Source organism: Triturus cristatus, chromosome 7, assembly GCF_964204655.1.
Source record: "Triturus cristatus chromosome 7, aTriCri1.1, whole genome shotgun sequence".
Lineage (NCBI taxonomy): Eukaryota > Metazoa > Chordata > Amphibia > Caudata > Salamandridae > Triturus > Triturus cristatus.
The window spans coordinates 739,937,823-739,961,932 of record NC_140590.1 but is presented as its reverse complement, the minus strand read 5'-3'; the positions used below and the strand labels follow the sequence as shown (position 1 = coordinate 739,961,932).

Genomic DNA, 24,110 nt, shown 5'->3' with positions numbered 1-24,110 from the left:
GGTGGTACTGATGGTGGTGGTATTGATGGTGGTGGTATTGGTAGTATTGGTGGTGGTGGTATAGGTATTGGTGCTTGTGGTATTGGTATTGGTGGTGGTGGTGGTATTTGTGGTGGTGGTTCGATTGGTAATGGTGGTGGTAGAATTGGTGGTGGTGGTATTGGTGGTGGTATATTGGCAGTGGTATTGGTATTGGTGGTGGTATTTGTATTGGTGGTGGTAGAATTGGTGGTGGTTGTACTGGTGGTGATGGTATTTGTATTGGCAGTGGTATTTGTATTGGTGGTGGTGGTATTGGTGGTGGTTGTACTGGTGGTGATGGTATTGGTGGTAGTATTGGTGGTAGTGGTGGTGGTATTGGTTGTGGTAGTAGTATTGGTGGTGGTGGTATTGGTGATGGTATTGGTGGTGGTGATATTGGTGGTGGTATCTGTGGTATTGGTGCTAGTAGGATTGGTGGTGGGGGTATTGGTATTGGTGGTGGCGGTGGTAGTATTAGTGGTGGTATTGGTGGTGGTGGTATTGGTGGTGGTGGTAGTGGTGGTAGTGGCATTGGTAGTGGTGGCAGTATTGGTGTTGAGGGTATTGGTGGTGGCAGCATTGGTATTGGTGGTGGTGGTGGTATTGGTGGTGGTGGTATCGGTGGTATGGGTGGTGGTATTGGTGATGGTGGTGGTAGTATTGGTGGAGGTATTGGTGGTGGTGGCATTGGTGGTGGTGGTGGTATTCGTGGTGGTGGTATTGTTGGTGGTAATGGTGGTGGTATTGGTGGTAGTGGCATTGATGGTGGTGTTATTGGGGGTGGTGTTGGTGGTGGTGGTGGTATTGCTGATGGAATTGGTGGTACTGATGATGGTGGTATTGATGGTGGTGGTGTTGGTGGTGGTGGTGTTATTGGTGGTGGTGTTATTGGAAGTATTGGTGGTGGTGGTGCTTGTAGTATTTGTGGTGGTGGTATTGGTGGTGGGGTATTGGTGGTGGTATTGGTGATGGTGGTGGTAGTATTGGTGGTGGTGTATTGGTGGTGGTTGTATTGGTATTGGTGGTGGTATTGGTGGTGGTGGTATTGGTAGTAGTGGTATTGGCGGTGGTGATATTGGTGGTGATGGTACTGGCTTTGGTGGTAGTATTGGTGGTAGTATTAGTGGTTGTGTTGGTGGTGGTGGTATTGGTGGTGGTAGTGGTGGTGGTATTGATAGTGGTGGTGGTATTGGTGGTGGTGGTATTAGTGGTGGTATTGGTGGTGGTGGTATTGGTAGTGGGGGTATTGGTGGTGGTGGTGGTATTGGCGGCGGTTACACATAAAGTCCTCGCTTTTCATCCGCATACGGTGTTAGTCAGTAACATCAACTAGGACGTTTCACCCACATTGGAAATGCAATAGACAAGAGGCAGTAAGTCTGCCCTAAAACTAAGTAGGTTGGTCGAGGGGCTACGACTAGCCTGGGAGTCTAGTCCTTATGGCAGAAGCGCTCCAGCAGCCACAATTGTTAATTGTGCTCTTTGGCTGTGGCTGTACCAGCTTGTCATCTGCTCTCATCAAAAGTTTTTATGTTGTATTTTTGTGCAGTTTTATATAGCGCAAACTCAACCCGAAGGTATCAGACCGCTTTACATGAGCACCGGTTGCATTACAGACGGACACATTCATTTTTAGGTCGATCATTCGAGGCCTGTTGTAATTTCTCATGTTGGCTTAAAGCCATGCCCCTGCTTTTGATTTATTTGTTTCAGTGTCCTTCAAAAATCCTTGCTTGCCAGTGGTCAGTCCTACCTCTTTTTCCCTCATTTTCTGTTCCGTTCCTCCCATGCATCAGGGACTAAGTACTGTCTCATCACACTTCAGTTCTTTGTCTGTTCTCTTGGGGACTACTTTGTTTCTTGGTTTCCTGCTCTGTTTCTGTTTGCCTGTGTGTAGCTTCGGCACCATAGCTGATTACATTTAAATATAGTTTTCCTCCCTCCCACCTCCTCCTAATTCCACAGCTGTATTGGGGGTACGTCTTTTGCCATGCCTCCCTCTTCATTGGCTATAATTTTTAGGCTTTTAGCAATTTTCACTGTCGACCGGCATTTGGGCTTTTTTTTACTAGGATGTTAGTTTGGTTTTTGGCTTTGTTTTAAGAAGGATTGGGCTTGTTCCTCTTGTTTACGAGTAGTTTTGACGAGCGCTGCTCATCCTCGCTGCCGTAGACTGCAATGCTAACCTCACCCCTTGTTTTCACAACGGACACACATTTTTTGTACCCAGGGTTTCGTTTTTAATGGCTTGAAAAGGTAATGTTTAGGTTTATTTTTTTTAAGGTGGTGTTTCAATAATTATGGGGCTGGATTTCGTTCTGATTGGAATTTTATGCATACATCAAAAGACATTCCCGCTCTGATGGAGCGAGCACACAGCAGTCCCCCGGGGTACAATCAGGCACAGGCTTCAGTGTTTCCTGATCATTGCGTACTTAGTAGGCCCCCCGGGGCACAAGCAGCCATTCACTTTTTTGTTGCCTTTGTGCACGTACATTATTTTTAGGTCACTGCGTTCATGTGACCCGTGCCTCCCAGCAACACGCAGACATCTCCATGTACAGCAAGTAATCATTTTTTAAAACCCGTCCTTGCTCCTGCCTTCTCCGTTCAATTCAGCTTCTCTCTTACTTGTATGCGTTTGTGCTTTCATCTTCTTTCTTCTTCCCTGAACCTACCATTTTGGCATCTCTTGCTCCAACTTTTTCAGACTCTTCCTGGCTGTGACCTTTGAAGACCATGGCTGGAACTTCTCTAGGATATCCCTTCCTGTAAGCTTCTGCCCTTCCGGTCTTCTTCTAATTTCTTCTCTTTATCCTAATCACCCCATATCATCCATTGCCTGTAGACCAAGTGATAAATCACATCCACAAGCCGTCCTTTTCTCTTTTCTCTATTTTCTCCTTTTCCACAGAGCTGTAACTGTGGCTACGGATCACCTGAAATCTGAAATCCTTTCACCCGTTTCACAAAGCTTTTTTCATGAGTAAATGTGTATTATGTCAGACTTATTCATGAAATTCCTGGAGTTTAATGCTTAATCACGGTTTCTGTGAGTAAGCATGTCTTATTCCGAAAAAATAGCAAAAATGTTTAGTGTAAACAGTCCTTCATATTCAGGTGTAACACACGTCTAAAACAGGCGTATGACACACTTACCACCAGAAAAGGCTTTGAGTATGAGGCCCCTTATTTCGTTTGTCCTTGCTTTTGGTATTTCTATACTTTTATTTTCCCGTGTTGTGTCTCTTTTCATTACTTTCCAACAACCTGCTTATATGGGCCTCTTTGGCTCTTTTGCTTTTCCAAACCACTTGCCAGTAGCTTTCTTTTATTGCCTTGGCTTGTTCGGCTTCTAAGTCTGTATACATTTATAACAAATAACAAGCCTTTTTAAGTGCAACCAGATCTCCAGTACAGAGACTGAAGTCATGTTAGTCCTAGACTCAGCTACATAATACATGGTAAAAGGATAAAGCCATACGAAATAGCAGCCAACAGTCACATCATAACATACATAAAGATGGGTTCATGTGTTTATTTTGGGTTTATTAATAAATCTGAGTTTCATCTTTACTGATTAATTTTGCAATATTCACTCCGGAACTCTCAAAGTATTACTTTAAAAAAAAATGTTTTTAATAAAGTCGGTAGATCCTGTTGTACTCAGCTTGTGCTGCCATTGACCTACTCAGTTCTGAATTTCTTTGTGTTTTACTATTTGCCGTAGCCATTACCATTATGCCTTACTATTTACCTTTAGTCCGATGATTTCTTTTACATCCTGTACTTTTGACTTCCCATATTTTCTCCAAGATTTTTTTTTACTCTTTTTCAAAATCAAAACATCAAACACAAAAGCAGATTGAGGCCATATTCGGCACTGAAGGGGCCGCTCGCAGTGGTGAAAGGAATAAGATGTGGCTACAATACTATAGCATCACCCAGAGTTCATATGTGACATTCAGAAGGTGTATTCAGACAATTGGGTGAAAATTGCTTTCACAAATGTAAAAACTCCGGCAACACACCAAATTGGTTTAGCCTTTCAATCATAACAACAGAAAAGGTTTACTTCTGCTCATGTTTGCCCAATGTAATAGCTTACAGGTGGTATTGCCTCAAAAGGGCAAGCAAACCTCAGCATATTCGAAGCATCTATATTGCTTTGTACTTTTGATGAGGTCATGAAGTGCTAAGATCTGTATCAGGTTCATTGTACTCTTCAGGAATGCTTAGTTGATAGGGTGCGGTTGTAGTTTGGCCGGTTTGGGTAGTGTTGGCTAAGGTGCTTGAGGTTCATAGATGTGCATCAAACATAGCATGGTGAAAATTGCTGCGCATAAGCATGAGAAGTTGCAGAGATGTGAGAACAGCTGCAGCAGCGCATACGTACCAGTTTGGAAGTAGCCAATATCCTAAAGTTAAGATAGTGTGCATAGCATGTGGATCAGTGAAGTCCACCCAAAAGTGACAGAGAACCACCTCTGGAAACTTGGGTATATACCATAATGCATTGATCAAGACATACGGGAGGAAAAACCCCTGAAAGCACCAAATTATGTCTCCCATGGGACTTATGGGAACGACAAATCTAACCCTTTTGTTTTTAAGAGTGTTTGCATTGTTAACCCATACCATTGCAGAAATATCATCCATTGTATTTTGATGTGATATGTGGACGTAGTGGAGATTAGGTGGATCTAGTATTTTTTCTAATTCATTTTATGTGAATGTATGTAAATCATGATTGTGTCTCTACAAAACATAATACATGGCTTCGGCTCCCGACTGCTTACATCGTTGACAGACAGTGCCCACTCAATTTGATCAGGGAAGAGCAACTCAATACACCGCACCATTTGAATCACAGCTCAGTCTTTGGGGCTTTTGTTCACATTTAGAGTAAGCACATTTGAAGAACAATATGTTTTTATTAGGTCGAGCCTGGGTAGCGCCTGCGCTGGTCTGCAAGGCGTGCTGTATTCAGGTATGGACTAGGCCTGGGCAGTCAATTCCGTTCCGCTCGCGGAATTTGCTGAATTTGGTTAATTTTGCGTGCCGCGGAGAATGCGGAATTGCCAAAAATTCCACAGCTTTGCGGAATTTTTTGCTTGTTTGCGCTTTCAATATGCGTGTTCATGAGATATTTCCCTCCAAACATGCAAACAGCGTTCGCGAACAGGAAAAAAGCATCGCGAACGGGCGGAACAAGCGACTCTGCGTGTTTGCAAAATTTCTGCCTGCTTGCGGAGATTTTTTACTGTTTCGCTGAGCTTTGCGTAGCGCGACTACGCAAATTCCGCCCACCCCTAGTATGGACGTGAAGCTCCGCACACTCTCCGCCCATCTTTCCAATTGGCTCCTGTTACTTTCCTTTCTAAATGATTGCTTCTGATTTGTTAATAGGCTTGTTAGTCCCTCCTTAGTAACGCCTTGTCTGCATTTGTAACCTCCCATGAGGACTGGACTTTTTACTTGTGTTGTTACATGGTCTGTTTTATCTACAGTCTGTGAGCACTATTTTCCTTAATGTCTTAATCTAGCTGCTTTTGCAGGCACAACAGTCTCTCCCTACCCTCGCCCCCCCCCCCCCCCCCCGTTTTCATGACAGCACGGCGCCCGATCATGGACGCTGCGCTTTATCTTTCATAAACGCTCCCTGCACAGCGAAGCACTTCTGCAGACGCTATGCAGCTTATCAAATGCTTTATATTGTTAAAAGCGCCTCATACCGCGCTTTTACTTTATCAGCGGACGCACCTTTCTTCACGCCGAGCTGCGTCTTAAAGAAAGGGCCATGACGACATTAAAATGAAAGCGCGGCATGGGGCGCTTTCACAAACAAGCATTTAGAATGCAATAGGTCTCGTATTTGTGAGAATTCAAGCTATTGGCATTGTAAATGACAATATCTTTTATGTATTTTTTAAAAACAAAAACAAAAATAGCTCAAACTTGCGTAAATGCGCAATCTATTGCATTGCAAATGTTTGTTACGCAGGGGGAGATTAAGTGATTTGCCCAGAATTACAGGATGTTTGAGCCACCTGCCCGACTCGAACCTGGCTCCTCAGCTTCTAAGTCGTGTGGTGTAGCGGTCTAGCTGTTCGCGCACACTACGTGTGACACGGACGGAAGTCCGGCGGCGGCCATGTTTGGCCATTAGAGCGCGGATTTCGGGGCGAGCTAATCACCACTCCGGCGCTCTCGAGTGAAAGTTAATAAAAGTTAATTGGGCACAATTACTGGGTGCAAGAAGTTTATTTAAGCACCACACTTGCTGAAAACGACCACCTTTATAATGGCGACGAGGATGGGATGAAGAAGCACCCTGCACCCCACCCAGAATCCCTTGTGAGGCCACGAGCCCAGGATTGCCCACCCACTGAGCAAGTCACCGGGAGCGCGGCAGAGCAGCGGTGAGTGCGCCACAGTGCCGGCGTCGCGCCACACCTGCGCAGGCTAGGGACGTCACTGTTCGACCCTCCAGGAGCCGGTACCCTTGCTGGCGAAGGTCCCCGGCCGACTTCCACGAGCTGCCCGAGAGGAAGGAAGGCTCACCAGCCACGTAACCCCGGCAGGGGCGTCCTGTACCCTGGCGCAGCCAAACGACGGCCAAGAGGAGAGCGGGGAATCCAGCCAGGAGGACGACCGGAGTCCAAGGGACGCACTCACAGACAACCCTACCAATACACTGAGACGAGCCACTAACGGAGAGAAGATGTGCGCGCAGACATTCTCGTTGACGAACCCGGTGCCATTCTTGGCAAAAGGAGGAGAACCCGAAATGCCATGGGAGGACTGGAAACAGTACTTCCTGAACTACCTCTCGGCGCTAGAAGAGGAGGGAGAAGCTGAGTTCACGAGCGCCCGGCGGAAGAAAATCCTCCTCCATCACTTGGGCCCGGCGGGACAAAGAGTATACCAAAACCTGGTGAAAAAGGAAAGAGCAGCTACGAATGTAGATGTCTTCCAGCACACATTAGAAGACCTTGACGACCACTATCGCCCGGTGGTATGCACAGCGATAGATAGGTATAACTTCTATCACAGGAAGCAGGAAAAAGGGGAATCGGTGGATGAATATGTAGCGGCGTTACAAAAATTAGCCATAACGTGCAAATTTGGAACCTTACAGGAAGAATTGATAAGAGATCAAATCATCATGCACACAGTGAATTCCTCCATACAAGAGAAGCTGTGGGTCAATGGCGATGCACCTTTGAAGCAAGTAGTGGCGTTAGTGAAAAAAGTGGAATTGTCCAAGAGCTGCGTGGAAGCAGCCAAGCACTAGAGCAGTCAAGGGCAAGCAGTGTGCAAGGTAGTGGACAGGAAGACAAGTGACCCTAAACAACCACCAGGACAACAGGGGGCAAGGAACTACAAAAAGTACAACACAAGAACCCCAAGACCACAGGGACAACGGAATTGGAGCAGGAACACATGCTATAGATGCGGCAGCAACACTCACGCGGCCAACGACAAGGGTTGCCCTGCATTCAGTGCCAATGCTAATACTGCGGACTGTTAGGGCATTACGAGAAAGTGTGCAGGAGGAAGACCCCTAGAAGTGAAGTAAAGTATGTGGCACAAGAGGAACACAAGGAGAACGAAGAAGAGGACGAGGAAGATGAAGATGGAATCCTGATAGTGGAAGAGCAGGTCCTAGGCATAGAAAGCACCACAGACAAGAAGCCAAAGTGTGAGATGACGATAGGAGGAGTACAAGTGACCATGGTGGCTGATTGGGGGTCACCCTACATGATTATCCAGAGAAAGATATGGGAGAAGGAGTTCGTAACAAGGACAAATTATCAGCTAAGGCCCACGGACATCCACCCAGTGACATTCACTGGAGAACCTATCCCCATGGTTGGATTGTGCCCGTTGTCATTCGAGTTCAAGGGCAGAACGTGCGAATGAAAATTATACGTGGCCGAAAAGGGACCGTCGGTTCTAGGCTGGAAAGATCAAGGAGCCCTGGGAATGAAGTTAAATCCGGGGGGGCACACGCAAGTCCTCATGACAGAAGAGGGACCAGAATATGCAGCACAACGATGGAAGGAAGAGTTTCCGGAAGTCTTCAGAGAATCTATAGGACGCATGGCAAAGTTCATGCATAGAATTCATCTGAGAGAGGGGGCACAACCGGTGACCCACAAAGCAAGTAACATCCCGTTCCGGACCAGGACAGCAGTACAGGAAGAGTTGCAGAGATTGGAAGATAATGGAGTGATAGAGGCAATCGACAACGCGGAATGGCTGGCGCCCTTGGTCGTAGCGCAGAAACCAAACGGGAAGGTGAGACTCTGTGTCGACCTAAGAGAACTTAACAAAAACATTGTGGTGGACAAGTTCCCTCTTCCCAGGATCAACGAGATGCTAGCTAAGACCCAGGGAGCAAAGTGGTTCTCCACCATCGACCTGACATCAGTGTACCACCAGATTGCCTTGCATCGATCCTGCAACCACCTTACATCATTTATAACACCCTTCGGATGCTACAAATTCTTAAGGATGCCCTTTGGTTTGGCCTCGGCGGCTACGGTTTTTCAAAAATTGATGCACAGGCTGTTCCACAAGAAGGAAGGCATCCAATATTTCCAAGACGACATATTGGTGATGGGGACATCCAGAGCGGACCACAACATGAAGTTGAAAGGGGTACTAACCATATTGATGCAAAATGGACTCACCGCTCAATGGGACAAATGCAAGTTCGGAGTGAACAAAGTCACGTATTTGGGACATGAGATAAGTCAACAGGGAATCGAACCGAAAGCATCCAATGTCACGGCGATCAGAGATGCCCCGACATCCAAGAACAGGGAAGACATCAGGACTTTCCTGGGGATGGCAGAGTTTTATAGTAAATTTGTGCCACACTTTGCATCTAAGACCCATCACATGCGAGTACTACTGAAAGATAAATCCACATTCCGATGGACGGAAAGGGAACAACAGGAGTTCGAGGACATGAAACGCAACATCAGTGAGGCAGTGCCCATACATGGGTTCAACCCAGAGGCGCAGACCATTCTAACCACAGACGCTAGTGATCGAGGATTAGGGGCAGTGCTCACGCAACAATCCACAGAAGGAGCGAGCACTACGATCAGCTTGGCCTCCAGAGCATTGGCCCACAATGAACAAAAATTTAGTGTCATTGAGAAGGAGATGCTAGCGGCAGTATGGGCGATGGAGAGTTTCCGGCATTTCTTGTGGGGAGGAACGTTCCTTCTGCGTACAGACCACAAACCCTTGGTGAAAGTCCTCACGTCAAGCGGGCACGAACATGCCACTCCACGGATAGCCAAAATTACACTGAGGCTACTCGATTATGTGTATGACGTGGAGTACTTACCAGGACACAAGAACAAGGTAGCAGACTTTTTGAGTAGGGCTGCATCCAAAGAAGGTGCGGAGGACCAAGACGAAGGTGGATTGGAGGAGTATGCGGTTGCCCTCACAGGAGACCCAGAAAAAGCCATAAGCGCCACGGAATGGGAAAACGAATACGACAAGGACGTGAAACTTAGTGCAGTAAAAGCATATGTGACGAATGGGTGACCGGACAAGAGATTGTCGGAGGAAGAACTGAAACAGTATTGGGAAATCCGCGAAGAACTATCAATAGGGGACAAACCCTGGTTCTTGCTAAGGGGCACCAAAGTCATCCCGCCGTACACCCTGAGGGATCACATCGTAACCATCACACACGAAGGACACTTGGGGATCGTGAAGACTAAATGGAGAGCTAAAGAAGATTACTGGTGGCCGGGGATGGATGTGATGATAGAGAGATATGTAAGGGCGTGCGAACAATGCAGCAATGCGGACAAGACTCAGAAATTACTACGCCCGCCCCTAGGGAGATACGAATGTCCGGAAAACACATGGGAAGAGATTTCCATAGACATCCTAGGACCCATACAAGACACACAAGGCACTCAGAAATATATCACGGTGGTCATGGATCGATACTCCAAGTGGCCGGAGATAGACGTGTCTGAGAACACCGAAACCGAGACAGTACTGGCCTTCTTAACAGACGTCTTCATAAGAGAAGGGATCCCCAAAGGGATTTTGAGTGACAATGGCCCGCAATTTACGTCAACTAAATGGGAAACCTTCATGGAAAGGAATGGCATTGCGACGCGCCATACGCCAATATACCACCCGGCAGGCAATGGATTAGCAGAGAGGTTTAACCGGGTGATCATGGGATCGATCCAGGCGGCGATCAGCCAAGGCCAGAACTGGGAGAAGGAACTGAAATGACTGATGTGGGCATATCGGATAACACCTACCACCACTGGGTACAGTCCATTCAGAATCCTGAAAGGAAGAAAACCATTCACAAAGGATAATGTGGCGTGGAAACGCCTCACGGTGCAAAACCACTGGTCTCCAGCAGTGGTGCGCAGAAACTTGGAGAGAGCCCAGACAGTGTACACAGAGCACTATGATGCCAAACACAACACCAAAGAGGTCACACTAGAGAAGGGCGAATGGGTGAGAATCAAGCTGCCTACACAGAAGAAGAAAGGAGAGAGTAAATTCACACCCCCTCTTCAAGTGATGGAACCATATTCTAGGTCAGCGCTTCTCAGCGATGGGAAAATATGGTCTCAAGATAGAATGGCGAGGTGTAATTCAGCAGGTTTGAGCAACACCATAGAAGAGACAGCTAACATCTTACAGAGGAAAGGAGGAAACCCGGAATGTCCCAAGGAGGAGGGGAGTAGTCCACCACCGAGAACATCGCTAAGGGAGAGAGAGGAGATGAGAGAACAAGCGTTCAGCACCCAAGAGAGAATAGATCTGGAAAGCGGTATAGAAACAGGAGGCATGGACGGTGGGGACACACCCGAAGTGGGACACCATGAGTCCACTCCGGGCACAAGTGGTCTCAATAGTCGGACACGAAGTGGCAGAAGAGTCAATCTGCCCAGGAGGTTTGGATATTTCATAATGGACAGCAAGTAAGACTGTACAGTTTCTTTGGGTTGTTGTTAATAGGGGGGAGATGTGGTGTTCCGGTCTAGCTGTTCGCGCACACTACATGTGACGCGGACGGAAGTCCGGCGGCAGCCATGTTTGGCCATTAGAGCGCGGATTTCGGCGCGAGCTAATCACCGCTCCTGCGCTCCCGAGTGAAAGTTAATAAAAGTTAAATGGGCACAATTACTGGGTGCAAGAAGTTTATTTAAGCACCACACTTGCTGAAAACGACCACCTTTATAAGTCGGCCACTCTAGCCGTTAAATTATCCGGAGGTCGTCATTGTAAGGGTTTTCCACATTTAGAAGTCTTAGGGCTTATACTGGAGGGGGAATGAAATCACTTAGCCATATCAATCGATTAGCAGTTTTTATTATTGCTCGTTCACATTTTGTACACTCTCCTGTCATCTAGTGGTAGTCTGGAATATTACAACTTTAATTTTCCTAGCAGTCTAGTTTCGATTTTAAACCTTTCAAGTTGTTGGCACAAGATTATTGCACGTAGGGAGAATAAGCAGGAACTTTGCATAATGAAATGATCCATGATTCTTGATCACCTGAACCCGACAATGCAAATGGACATTGATTTTACCTCAGGTTGTGCGTTTTTAACCTGTTTATCAGCGCTATACGGCCCTACAGCAAATCAGCACCCCTAGAGCTTGGTACTTTCTTTTTTTTTTTTTTTTTTTTTTTTTAAAAACCTATATTTCTTCAAGAGTCTGGACACAGCTATTCAGCCGACAACCCGGAGGTTCGGCAGCTTCAATAGGAGAGTACAAAGAATCGTCCACAGTACATTGAAGGAGCAGTGAGAAGGTTCCATTTTTAATAATTACAAACACACAACAAACCCCAGCAAGGCAACAACACTGAATGCCCACGGTGGTAGCCCCTCAGGGGGAGCCGGACCCCAATCATCTAACAGTCACAGTACTATGATAAGAGGAAAAGGGGGGGAAAGCAGAGGCCCAAGAAGTCAATTAACCATCACATCTGCCTACTGAGCTGGAAAGAAGGTCAAGAAGAAAGCTGTTCCTCGGGGGGATCCAGATCAGGGGCAAGACATATTCCCCCCCTGTATTGATTCCACCGCCCCCAGATGGCATGCCACCTCCGAGGGCGGCCTCTGGCGCAGTATACTGTCTTCTCCCTGAGCATACTCCAGTCCATATTTTCTTTCCACGCAGTTAACGTGGGGGGCCCCCGGATCCCCACAAGCGCGCGATGTCCCTCTTAGCAACCATGTTACCCAGGGTCACCCACTGGGTCTGTGCCTCATCATGGTCAGTGGGCCCCCAGACATTCAGGAGACAACACCGCGCTTCCGGCTGCATAGCAATGCCCGTCACCTCCCCCATCACCGCATGAACTCGCCTCCAAAATTCCGTGATGACACCACATTCCCAGATGATATGTAGGAAAGTACCCAGCATACCGCATCCCCTCCTACATAGGCCTTCCTCAGAGAATCCCATATGAACCAGTCGCGGCCCCGTCACATACACTCGATGCAGGATCTTGAGCTGCACCAGCCTCAGACGCGACGGGATCGCAACCTCCTTAGGAGAGGAAACAGCAGACTGCCAGTCCTCATCATCCAACTCGAGTCCGTCCCTAGTCCACTGGTCCCGCAGCCCCAGTAGCATATCAGCCCGAACATTTATCAGTTGAGCTTGGTACTTTCTACCCCTTCGTGGGCCTACTGATATTCTTCAGTAAAACCCTTCACCATCGGGACCCGTGCACTACTGGATTTGGTACCATCTATCATAACAAGGAAGAAGATTAGACACACACTGGATGAGATCGCGTGAGAATGACTCGGAAGTGGACTGATGAGAAATACGTCATTTAAATGAGTCCTTCATGTTCCATCACTTTCCCCTGGGGCGAGCACTATAATGTCTGTATGTAACCGGAGAAGTAGTAAAAGGTAGGCTACTTATGCTCAAATGGAGCATCTGTGCTCTACTTACTCCTCACAAGGGATATTCAAGGATGGATATGAAGGAATCCCCAAATGGGTGGTGACGCGGATGTAAAAAACCACGCACAATAATGGAGGTGGACAAAGAGGGTGAGTGAGAGCCGTTCTCCGTCTGAAGCAGACAGCTCTGATGCTGGAAAGGATGAAGCTCATGAGCCCCGCACACACTGCACAGACTCCGCGTACATTAAGAGACACATCACGGGGAGCGCGCGGCGCGACGATCCAAGATGGCCGCCGGGTGAGGAGCTCCGCTCGAACAATGCCGATTCGAGCATGATGACACCTCTTTAAGGCAACGGAGCTTCGCTTCGAGCATGGATTTGGTTCTGGGACATTGCAGAGACTGCTTTGGCAAGTTTTGTTGACCGAAATGCGGTCTTTTTGTTACTTTTTTTGCGCATTTTATGCTCCCCTCAGAAGGCGGCCGCCATTTTGTTTTTTCTGCAGCGTTTTTCTTCTATTTTTTCGCTGCCACTGAGTCTTTATGCCTATTCCCTGTTGTTTTTTGGTGGCACTACGGCGGTGGCTGCGTTAGTTCACCTTATGCCATCTTTTTGCGCAATTATCTGTTAGTGCTCGGTCTCTTTGGTGGCTTTTGTGGATTCCTCAGACCGTATCTCCTAGCAATTATTTGAGAGGCAGCTAGTTGTGTTTCCGGTGTCCCAGTACCCTCCGCTGTGTTGTATCTTGGTACTTTCATCGTTTGCTACGCCTCCTCTTGCTGCTGACTAAGCAATCTCACTGCTGTCCTGCCTGCATTCTGCCATTGGTTATTTCTGTCATAACTGGCTGCGGTACCGTCAGTATGGAGGGCGTACATTCAACCAAACCTCACGGAGGCTCCACTGGGGGAAGGAAGGATTCAAGCAACCCTTCTGTCAAGCGTACCAAAAAGGACCCGCCTTCCCCAAACAAGTCTCCGCTGCCTCTCACTCTTGAGGATATTATGGAGGAGTTGCGCCTTATTCGTCCTTTTATTACAGACACTGTTGCCACGCTTCAGAGGTTAGATGATAAATGGTCTAGTATGGATACGAGACTGTCTGAGGTGGAACAGAGGATCAGTGATGCACAGGATGTTGTTACTAAAGTTGACACTCTCACCAAAGAGGTCGGCCAGCTCAAGAAAGTAGCGGAAGATTTGGAAAACCGCAATAGGCGCAACAACCTGCGCATTTATGGTATTCCGGAAGGATCGGAGGGGTCGGATATGATCCAATTCCTAAAGTCTCAAGTTCTTCAAATTGTCGGCCTCCCGAAATCCTCAGACTTTAACATACAACGTGCTCATCGTCTGGGGCCAAAGAATGCATCTTCTGCATCTAAACCTCGTGGAATCATAGCATATTTCCTCCTCTACTCTGATCTTATGATGATTCTCCAGGCCGCCAAGCAACATAAGCAAATGATTTGGTCTGGGCACAAGGTCTTTTTTACTCAGGACGTTTCCAAGCCTACGGCTTCCCGCCGAAAGGAATTTTTGGACCTCAGACCGGCTTTGAGATCTATGAACGCACGCTATGGTTTAATACACCCTTGTTTTTTCAAAGTGACCTATAAGGAAAGAACTTTTAGTTTTGAGGATCCTGCAGACCTGCGGAAGTTCATTCATACTCACAAGGGAGAACTTATGGAACTGAGCAATTCCTAGTTGTTTTTCTTTCTTCTTAAAGTATAGGACTATTTTGTTTTGCTAAAATGTTCAGTTATAAGTTGGATAGTTCCTGTACTTCTTTTGCTCATTCCTTGTTTTTCCTTTTGTTTTGCAGGATTCCCCTATGTGGTGTTCTTGTCAAGGTCACCCTTTTGTCCCATCCTGCTGTTTACAGTGTTTACCCCTTCTGTTGCCGTTTTTTTCCCTTGATGTTTGGTAAGTTCCTTCGCTTGTCCTATTTGATTTTTATATTGTTCTAGTTTTCCAATTTTATAGTCTTCCGTCTTTCAGTTTTTTCTATCTCTATGGTAGTCTATTCTCCTATATGCTCCTCTTAGTGCGGCTGTTTTGTTCTTCGTCGCCCCCCTCTCACAGTAATGTTTTTTGTTCAATTGCTTTCTGTGGCTAAAGTCTATTGGCTTTTCGTCACCCTCCTTTGGATGCCTTTTGGGGGTTTCTGTACCCCCGTACCTTTCTTTCTATTTCTCCATTTTTCCTCTTTGCTTCTCCCACCCTTTTGCTGTTTGTCCCCTCTTTCCTCATCCCTTTTTATCCCTGTCATCTCTAATCTTTTGGCAACTTTTTCATTATCTGATACACACCACACTTCCTTTTTTTCTTTCTCTGATCATGGTACTTCTTTGTTCCTCTTCTCTTTTCTATCTTTACCAACGTATTTGCGGTTGTTGCCTGCTTTAATTTTTCTGTTTCTTACTAGTTATTCAGGCACATGTGCATCTAATTTCTATTTTCTGTTTACTTCTCGTTCTCTACCCTGTCTTAAATTCCATACTCCTTCCTCCTTATCTTTACTTTATTTACACAAATGAATGGTCTTCGTGTCATTTCTTGGAATGTTAAAGGAGTCCGCAACCCTGTTAAAAAACAACGTGTCTTATCTCCTTTAACAAGGTTGAAATGTCAAGCTGCACTGTTACAAGAAACTCACCTTAACTCTCAAGATTTGTCTTCGTTGCGTAGACAATGGGTTGGAGAGGTATTCTGTTCTCCAGCAGTAAATAGTAAAAATGGTGTTCTTATTTTGTTTCATAAGTCATTATCTGTTCAATTGCACAATGAATTCCATGATACTTGTGGTAGATGGCTATTTTTAGATGTTACTGTTAATAATACACAATTCTCCTTCTGTAATGTTTATGGCCCTAACGGTGTAGATTTATCCTTTTGGAGGGATTTCTCTAAACTTCTATCCTCTCATGCAGGTGATAATTTGATTGTAGGTGGTGACTGTAACCAACTAATGGACCCATTTTTAGATCGTAAATCACATACCAGATATGTCCCCAATAAAATGCAAAAGTCCTTTTTTAATGCTATCTCCTCTAGAGGTCTTATTGACTCATGGAGACTTTCTCATCCCGATATTTTAGAATTTTCCTTTTTTTCTCCAGTACACTCTTCACATTCCCGTATAGATTATATTTTTCTCACACAGCATTCATTCCAATTTATGACTAACTCAGAAATAGGCTCAATTCTTATATCTGACCATGCTCCGGTTATTACTGATCTGGACTTTCCCTCACCTACTCCCACTTCTAGGCGGTGGCGCTTCAATAATTCGCTTCTCCTAGATTCACAGTTTGTTGAGCAATTTATATTTTTTGCAAAGGATTTTTTTATAAATAATCTTCACTCTACTTCTCACTTTCACTCTATTTGGGATTCCTTCAAGGCTGCGGCCAGAGGTTTTATTATTGCTTTTGTCTCACGGAAAAAGAAAACAGCTCTTTCAAAGTCGGCCCAATTTCTTAAACAAATTAAAGACCTAGAGCATCTCTACTTCACCGCTAATTCCTCAGAATCGCTCTCTTCCCTCATCAAAGCAAAAATGCAATTTAACAAGCACTCTTGGGACTCTGCGAGTACTACTCTTCTCAATTTTCACTCTAAAATGTATGGCGGACGCAATAAAGCTGGTAAGTCTCTCGCTACTTATCTAAAAATTAAAAAACAAAAATCTAAAATAATAACTATTACTGACTCGCATGGAATTCCTCAGCATACTGATGATAAAATTCTCGATTGTTTTGTTCAATATTATTCCACACTTTATACGCCCAAATCTGTTCCCTCGCCTTCTCAAATAGACTCCTTCTTTCAGTCCCTCCCCAGGTCTTCGGACAGGTCTGTGGATCTCTCTTCACTGGACGTTCCTCTTTCAGAAAAAGAGCTACTTAATGCTATTACTCTTCTTCCCAAAGATAAAACTCCGGGCCCAGATGGTTTCACGGTTCGTTTTTATCTCCACTTTAAGGATATCCTGTTACCACATTTATTTTCTTTGATTAATTCCTTTGTTGCTCAAGGGAGGTCCCAAGGTTCTTTTACTCAGGCTATGCTATGCTTAATCCCTAAAAAAGATAAAGATCCCTCCCTTTGCAAGAATTATCGACCCATTTCTTTGATTAATACGGACTGTAAAATTTACGCTAAAGTCTTGGCCTCTCGTATTAACAAAGTTATTCCTGATCTTACCAACATTTATCAATCTGGGTTTGTTAAAGGTAGATCCATCACTGATAACTCGAGAACCTTCCTTAACATTATTCACCTGGCCTCAAAGATGGACTCCCCAATCGCTGCCATTACCTTAGATGCTGAGAAAGCGTTTGACAGAGTTTGTTGGGATTTTATGTTTGGTGCTTTGCGGTGGCATGGCTTTAGTCCTCCCTTCATTCATTATGTTAAATTGTTATATTCTGCTCCCTCCACTTCTATTTGGGTCAACGGGTCTCAATCCTCGTATTTTTCTCTGCATAGAGGCACTAGACAAGGTTGTCCTCTCTCTCCTCTTCTTTTTATTCTTGCGTTAGAGCCCTTTTTGGAAAAAATTCGACGTTCATCATTATATACTGGCTTCACATTTCGAAACATTGATATTAAGTTTACGGCCTATGCTGATGATATTTTGCTTTATATTTCTAACCCGTCCACCTCTTTGCCCACACTCTTTTCCCTGTTACAAGAATATTCTCTTGTTTCTGGGTATAAACTTAATATAGATAAATCTGAAGTTTTGCCACTTAATAAATTTTGCCTTCCTCATATGTTTCAGGGTTCGGGTTTTGAATGGAACTCAGGTAATATTAAATGTTTAGGTATTCTGTATGCTAGTACTATTAGGGATACGATTAAGCTTAATCAGAAGGATATTGTTAAAAAGCTCTCTTCCCTTATAGAACGTTGGTCCCCCCTTTTCTTATCATGGTGGGGGAGGCTCGCCACTATTAAAATGATGCTTCTTCCTATAGTCAATTTTTACCTTTCAATGCTTCCAATTTCCCTTCCACTCTATTTTTTTAAAACCATAAATCGTATTTTTACCTCCTTTTTATGGAATAAACGTAAGGCAAGGATTTCTCTCTCTCGTCTTCAACAACCTAAAGATCTGGGTGGAGTTAATTTCCCCAGCATTGTTCGGTTTCACTCAGCTTTTACTCTGAAACAGATTTGGCCTTTTCTATCTGATTTGTCTGACCCCCCTCTAACAGCCTGGAGTGCTATAGAACTTGCGCAGCTCTCGCCTTTCTCTTTCGTTACGGCTGCCCGGTTATCTCATCCTCCGCAACGTCTTCTTACTCCTATTTTTAGACATTCTAAGGCACTTGCCCTTTCTGTCTTTCGCTCTTCTCTCTCGCAGTTGGAGTTTCATTCCTCAATCCCAATTTGGTACAACAAATCCGTTAAGATTAATCACAGAGCACTTTTTTGGAAAGAATGGATAGATAAAGGCATCATTACTTTCGATTCCTTACTTAGCAATAATTCCCTGCGCGACTTCTCCGACATTCATGATTCCTTTCACCTCTCTAATGTCCACTCCTCCCAGTATCCCTTGCTCAAGAACTCTTTAGATCTCTTTATTTCTCAGGGCGCTTCACTCTCTACTGCTGGCTCAACCATTTTCCCCCTTCCGGACTTCTCTATTCCCCTTAAAGCTGCTGCTATTTACAAGCTACTTTCTTGTTCCCCTGTAGTAAGAACCAAGTCCAAACTTGAACTCTCCTGGGAAACGGATCTAGCCCAAGAGTTTTCCCTTCAAGTTTGGAACTCTTTATGGTTAAAGTTGCACACTGCTTCACGTTCTGCTAGCACCACACAGACTTTGTATTTTTTTTACAATAAACTTTTTTTTACTCCTTCTGATTTATATAGTTTCAAATTAATTGACTCTAAAAAATGTTGGTCTTGCCCCTCTGAGAATGGTGACTTTTTGCATATGTTTTTTCACTGCCCGTTGGTTAAATCCCTCTGGTCCCGTATTTGGTCTAAACTGAACGATATCTTAGCTACTGACCACACTTTTGAGATTGTCCATATCTTTTTAGGTGGTATGGCTCCTATATGGAATGTTTCTGCTAATGTACGTAAATTTATAGACCTGTATATAGCCATTTCCCTACAGATAATTACGACCAATTGGAAAGATGCCTCCAAGATCTCATATAACGCATGGTGGAATCTATTATGCCATCACCATCGACTTGATCGTGCTTTTGCCACCACTGTACCTCTTTTGATCAAAAAGAATTTGTTATGGTTGCCATTAACCAATTTTCTCTCCCAAACTGTCCCTTAAATAGCTGTTTTTATTTCTTTTTTCTTCTGTTCATGTTATAAATACAGCTTTTTCTAGTATATTTATTCATTTACTAGCTTACGGTATTTATATGATGTTTATCCTGTATAATGGTTGCATTTCCCTCTCCCTCCCCCTCCTTCTCTCCTCCTCTCTTCTCTACCCTCCCTACCCATTAACCAAAACCTTAAAATGCTTTTTACCTAGGTATAATCTCTACCTTTCCACTGGCACTTTTTCTATTGTTCTATTATATTGCCTTTGTCATTTTGTTTCTGTACTGATGTTTTACTTGGTTTATGATATTTAATAAAGCTTTCTAAACTTAAAAAAGAGACACATCACTCACTGAAGCAAGCATTCCACCACTTGCTGCTGGGTAAAGCGCCAAAAAGAGGCCCAAAAGAACGACGGGCCTCAAAGGGAGAATTGAGTTCAGAAGACAGAATGACCACATACAGAGGATCGAGCCCGATAATCTGACTACTGTCGAGAAGAGGCTCAAGCTGGAAAGGAAGCTGCGATGCCAGTTAGAATGACATCTAGCAGAAGACCAAAGTCCACCCGAAGACAGACCTCCGACTCCGAGGGATGTGCAGCCTTTACACAACTCACGATCCCAATAATGAGTTACAGCACATTGAGCGATCATGGCATAGAGAACCGGACAGAGCATGAACACAGCATTCATGGTGGGACTTTACAGTGCAGGTGTGGAAGGTGCGGGCGGGGCTTCCAGAGACAGTCGGACAGCTTGGAATACAAACGTTTGTTTGCAGCCAAATGAAACCCGGCCACTGTGTTGCATCCTTGTTATCAGCTGGCTACATGTTTTAGGGCTCAGGGTGTATGTGCATAATGATTTGTTTCCTGTTCCTGCGGTGTTGGGAACCGGGGGGGGGGGCTTTCAGCCCAGAATGTGTGTGTTCACCCCTGCCTTCTTAGACAGCCTCTGGCCCTAAGGTTACAAGAAAACCCCTATGGATCTGGGCCAGACTGAGAGGTATCACCCCTGATGGTCTGGCATGGGTGACGAGCACAGCGGGGAATCTTTGCACATGAATACTCACAATGTCTCTTTCCACTGCAGATGACCCCGGCATCTTCTGTGTGGCTGCAGTCGCTCTTCCCCCAGCCATTAGACTTGCACTTATCCAGGGACGACTCAGTACCAATGCACCCCACCTCGTCCAGTAGAACAGGGCCTGTGCCTGTGCAAAAAGAGCAAGAGTGAGATGGGGAAGTGATAAAACTGTGCAGATGAACATCCAGAGACGGAACTGCATTGTATATCCTAATGGCCAGACTCACTCAACCCTTCCACACTCATTCGGATCAAGTTTACTCACACCTTTCAAACCCACTTAGATGCCATTGGCTCAGTCCATGCTAAATCCTAGAATACCATAGCTGTGTTTAGATCCAAGGCTTACAAATTCCAGACTCACATAGCTAATTCTAGTACAAGTAGCCACTCAGCTTTTGAAAAAACTTCGGCTCACTTGGATGTTGCCAAAGCCAAGCGTCCATAACTTCTGATAATGCAAAGCACACTTAACGTTGACAAAAGCCAGACACACTTAGTTCTTGTCAGTGGCTAAAACCTCTCAATTAATAATTATGCCCATATTGACCTTTGCTTTTTTACAGACAAGGTTCACTCACATCTGGGAAAAAAAAGCCCAGAAGCTCCTGGGTAGCGATGCAGGGAAGAACCAAGCATCTGCCCCCGATAATGACCAGGCTCATTATGCTCTGGATGAAGGCTTGACTGCCTATTCATCAGTGGTGGCTGGTGAGTTTTCGGAGTGGTGAGGTGTAAAAGTTGGGGTTGAGTGTTATGTCGCAAGCAAAGTGAGCGAGCCAAATGGATGAAAGGTGGGGTTGAGGGGGTTCTACCCCAATACATTTTTAAAAAGAGTGGCAAATTGTACATTTTAAAGCAAATTTGACAAATAAAAAGTTTATAAGGCAACTGTGAATATGTATTCTTGAAATATGTAAACACATTAAAATTACCCCCTTTGTTCTTGCACTAAATATGTTCCATGTCTCAGTATGTCAACGGGTGGCAAATGATTCAGTTAGTCCCAGGACATCTTAAATGTAAGGGACTTGGTGGTAAACAGGTAGATGGGAACTGATCTGTTTGCAAGACATTTGAGGATGTTGGCTTGGGGAGAACATTGTTTCCTCCTTTGGACACCACTGCCAAAATCACCATCAAAGCTCTCTTGGAATTACACAGTCTAGTAGAATGTGAATTTGTGCGACTACTTTTAAAAAAATGACATAATTAGAATTCCCCTCTGGCTGTGTTTTGCAGCACAGTCCTGATCCAGGTGAAAGGGTATTTCCAGCGGGACAGGCTACTAAAGCACCACCCTGACAAATACACCCTTTAGTCTACCCACAGTGACAATCAGCCAACAACAAGGAAGCTGGCTGAATTAGGAGAAAAGTGTTTTCATTTACAATTTCTATCCCTCTCTGAAGCACGTGTCACCACACGACACATGCAAACAAAGGCAGATCTGGTTAGCAAGTCTGCAGCTATAAAATTAAAATTACATGTATTCTTGAAGAGTGCCAAAGTGCAAAACGTATAAACACAGCCCCAAAAAGGAGATAAGGCGCTGCCATTCATTAACAACTTGTGTCAAATGGTTTACATCACTGCAGCAAGTTGTTAGGGAACTCTAAGGCAAACAAAAATGATTCAGTGAGTTAAATAGTTTTTGGGGCATTTGTGTGTCAGTCATGGTCACTCTGACATGATCAAATCGGAAATTAAATTTCGGGAGACAAAAAAAAATCGGGTGAAACATTGCAATAAAAGCACGAACAATAAATAAATGAAAGCAGGAATAGGTAAGTAATATCGGATAAGGGAAAGGGGTTAAGTTAAATAATGGAAAATAAAATGGGACTTTTGGGGAAAATTTTAAGAAAGGCAGGCTCGGCTTTTTCACAATTACAGCGTAGAAACCGTTATTTATGGTCTGCTGTCATTGAACACTTCCCTGAAGCACTGTGGAGGCTTGATTTCATTTTTATGTTTATTAATATTTTATATCCTTAAACTTTCAGATAAGCAGTTGTTTCTGAAGTCATAAATGTCCGTAGAGCGGCAATTCATATTTTTGGATGGATATCATGTGCCTGAACTCCAGAACCAGAGATTCCGAGACATGACGGGACAAAAAGCTGTTATGAGCACAATCACAAAAAGTGCCCTTGTGTATGGAACACAGCATATCTCTGTCCTTTAATGCACAGACAAGTACTGCTTTAATGTTATCTGCGTCAAATATAATATGGGGCTTTGGAGGGGCGATTCAGTTCAGCCCCAGTCGCAATCACTTCAATCTACTCTGGAATATACCAACAAGCGTGTGCAGGGTCATAACGCTTCTGAAATAGACTCCCCATGCTTGTGTTCAAGGTGCAATAACAACACAACTGGCACCATAAGTATGTGATTTAGAAAGAGATAACCTCATTGCAAAGACTTTGGTATTAGTATCCATGGCTGAAGAACATATTTTTTTACTCAAAGGCTCTGAAATCATCATTTAATGTTACCGCTTATTATTTATTTTCCACCACAACGAGTGCAGCCAGTGCTGACGGGATGGTGCTACAACAGCCAGCCAGATAATCCACTGCAGGAGCTGGAAGACAGCGGCTACATGGGGTGCGAGGTCAGGAGGGAATATCTCTTGCCACTACTTTGTGCACAATTCTTTTAATGGCACTGGGTATGAAGAGGGAAGAGAGCAAGGGGCAGATAATGCCAATCACTGCAAAGCTTTGTATAAAGTAGAACAGTGATTGGCCATATTCTGTGCACCTAACCTGAGCCTCCCACCCACGCTACCTTGTGTTCAGTGCACGTCCCCTGGGTCAATCCAGATGCTGCTCCCTTGCTGGTTAGGTTTGAAACAGCAAGAGAGCAGTCCCATGATTGGCTAGGTCAGGCATACACAATGCTCCATAGGAGACCAAATGGGCTGCAGCTGGGATTCCCCTCGCCCCGGCTCACTAATTGCAAGTAGGGAGAGTCGGCCTCGCAAGTGCGCAAGTCGGTTTGGACAGTGAAAGGCACCCGTCCAAACCGACTGCACAATTTACTACACTTCAAGTAAGTGAACCAAGGTGAGCCTGGAAAGCCCCGCCCCCACCCACCCTAACTCGGGAAGATAAGGCACCCATAATATAAAATAAAAAACACTGCTGCTGCGCGGCATAAAGAAAACCATTTGTTTTTATATTTAATATGAGTGTGGGGTATAACAAATACAGGGGGCAACACCCTAACGCTCCCATAGAGGAACCACCCCTGCTATTCATTCAGCTCTCAAAAAAGCCTTGACTGCTTAACCCTTACTAATGCCCAGAGTCACTCACCGCTTGATGAACCTGCCCATGGTCATCTCATTCGCGCCCATTCCTGAGTGAATCCAAGACTCACTCAACTTTTACCAACACATAATGACTGTGTGAGAAGTTGGCCTGGTATATGTTGTCCACTAGTTCTATTGGGCACCTTGCACCAGTCCAAACAACCCTTATTGATGATTAGGTTTAAGACAACCTTTATTGAAAGCTATCCTAGTGGTAGGTATGGAGAGCAGCCTTCAGGCTAAGTCTTGAAGGAGTGTAAAGCAGCTTGGTTTACCAGAGTTTAACCTCCTGAATGACCAAATGAAAGGAGAACCACACAAGGTATATATATAAAATATATGTATTTATTTCTAAACACTCTCTACTAACCTCTTTATGAGATTAGAGAGCAAAGCACACAATAATATAGTTATTAAACAACAG

At 44.8% G+C, this 24,110-nt stretch overlaps 1 protein-coding gene across 1 annotated transcript in view; it reads right to left on the bottom strand.

Annotated features, from left to right (window-relative positions):
• Positions 1-24,110, bottom strand: part of LGALS3BP (galectin 3 binding protein) — a 162,344-nt gene that overhangs the window by 50,223 nt on the left and 88,011 nt on the right. Inside the window, exon 4 of the mRNA XM_085617461.1 lies at positions 20,351-20,491. Coding sequence (XP_085473587.1) covers positions 20,351-20,491 — 141 coding nt within the window. The remainder of the gene's footprint in view (positions 1-20,350; positions 20,492-24,110) is intronic.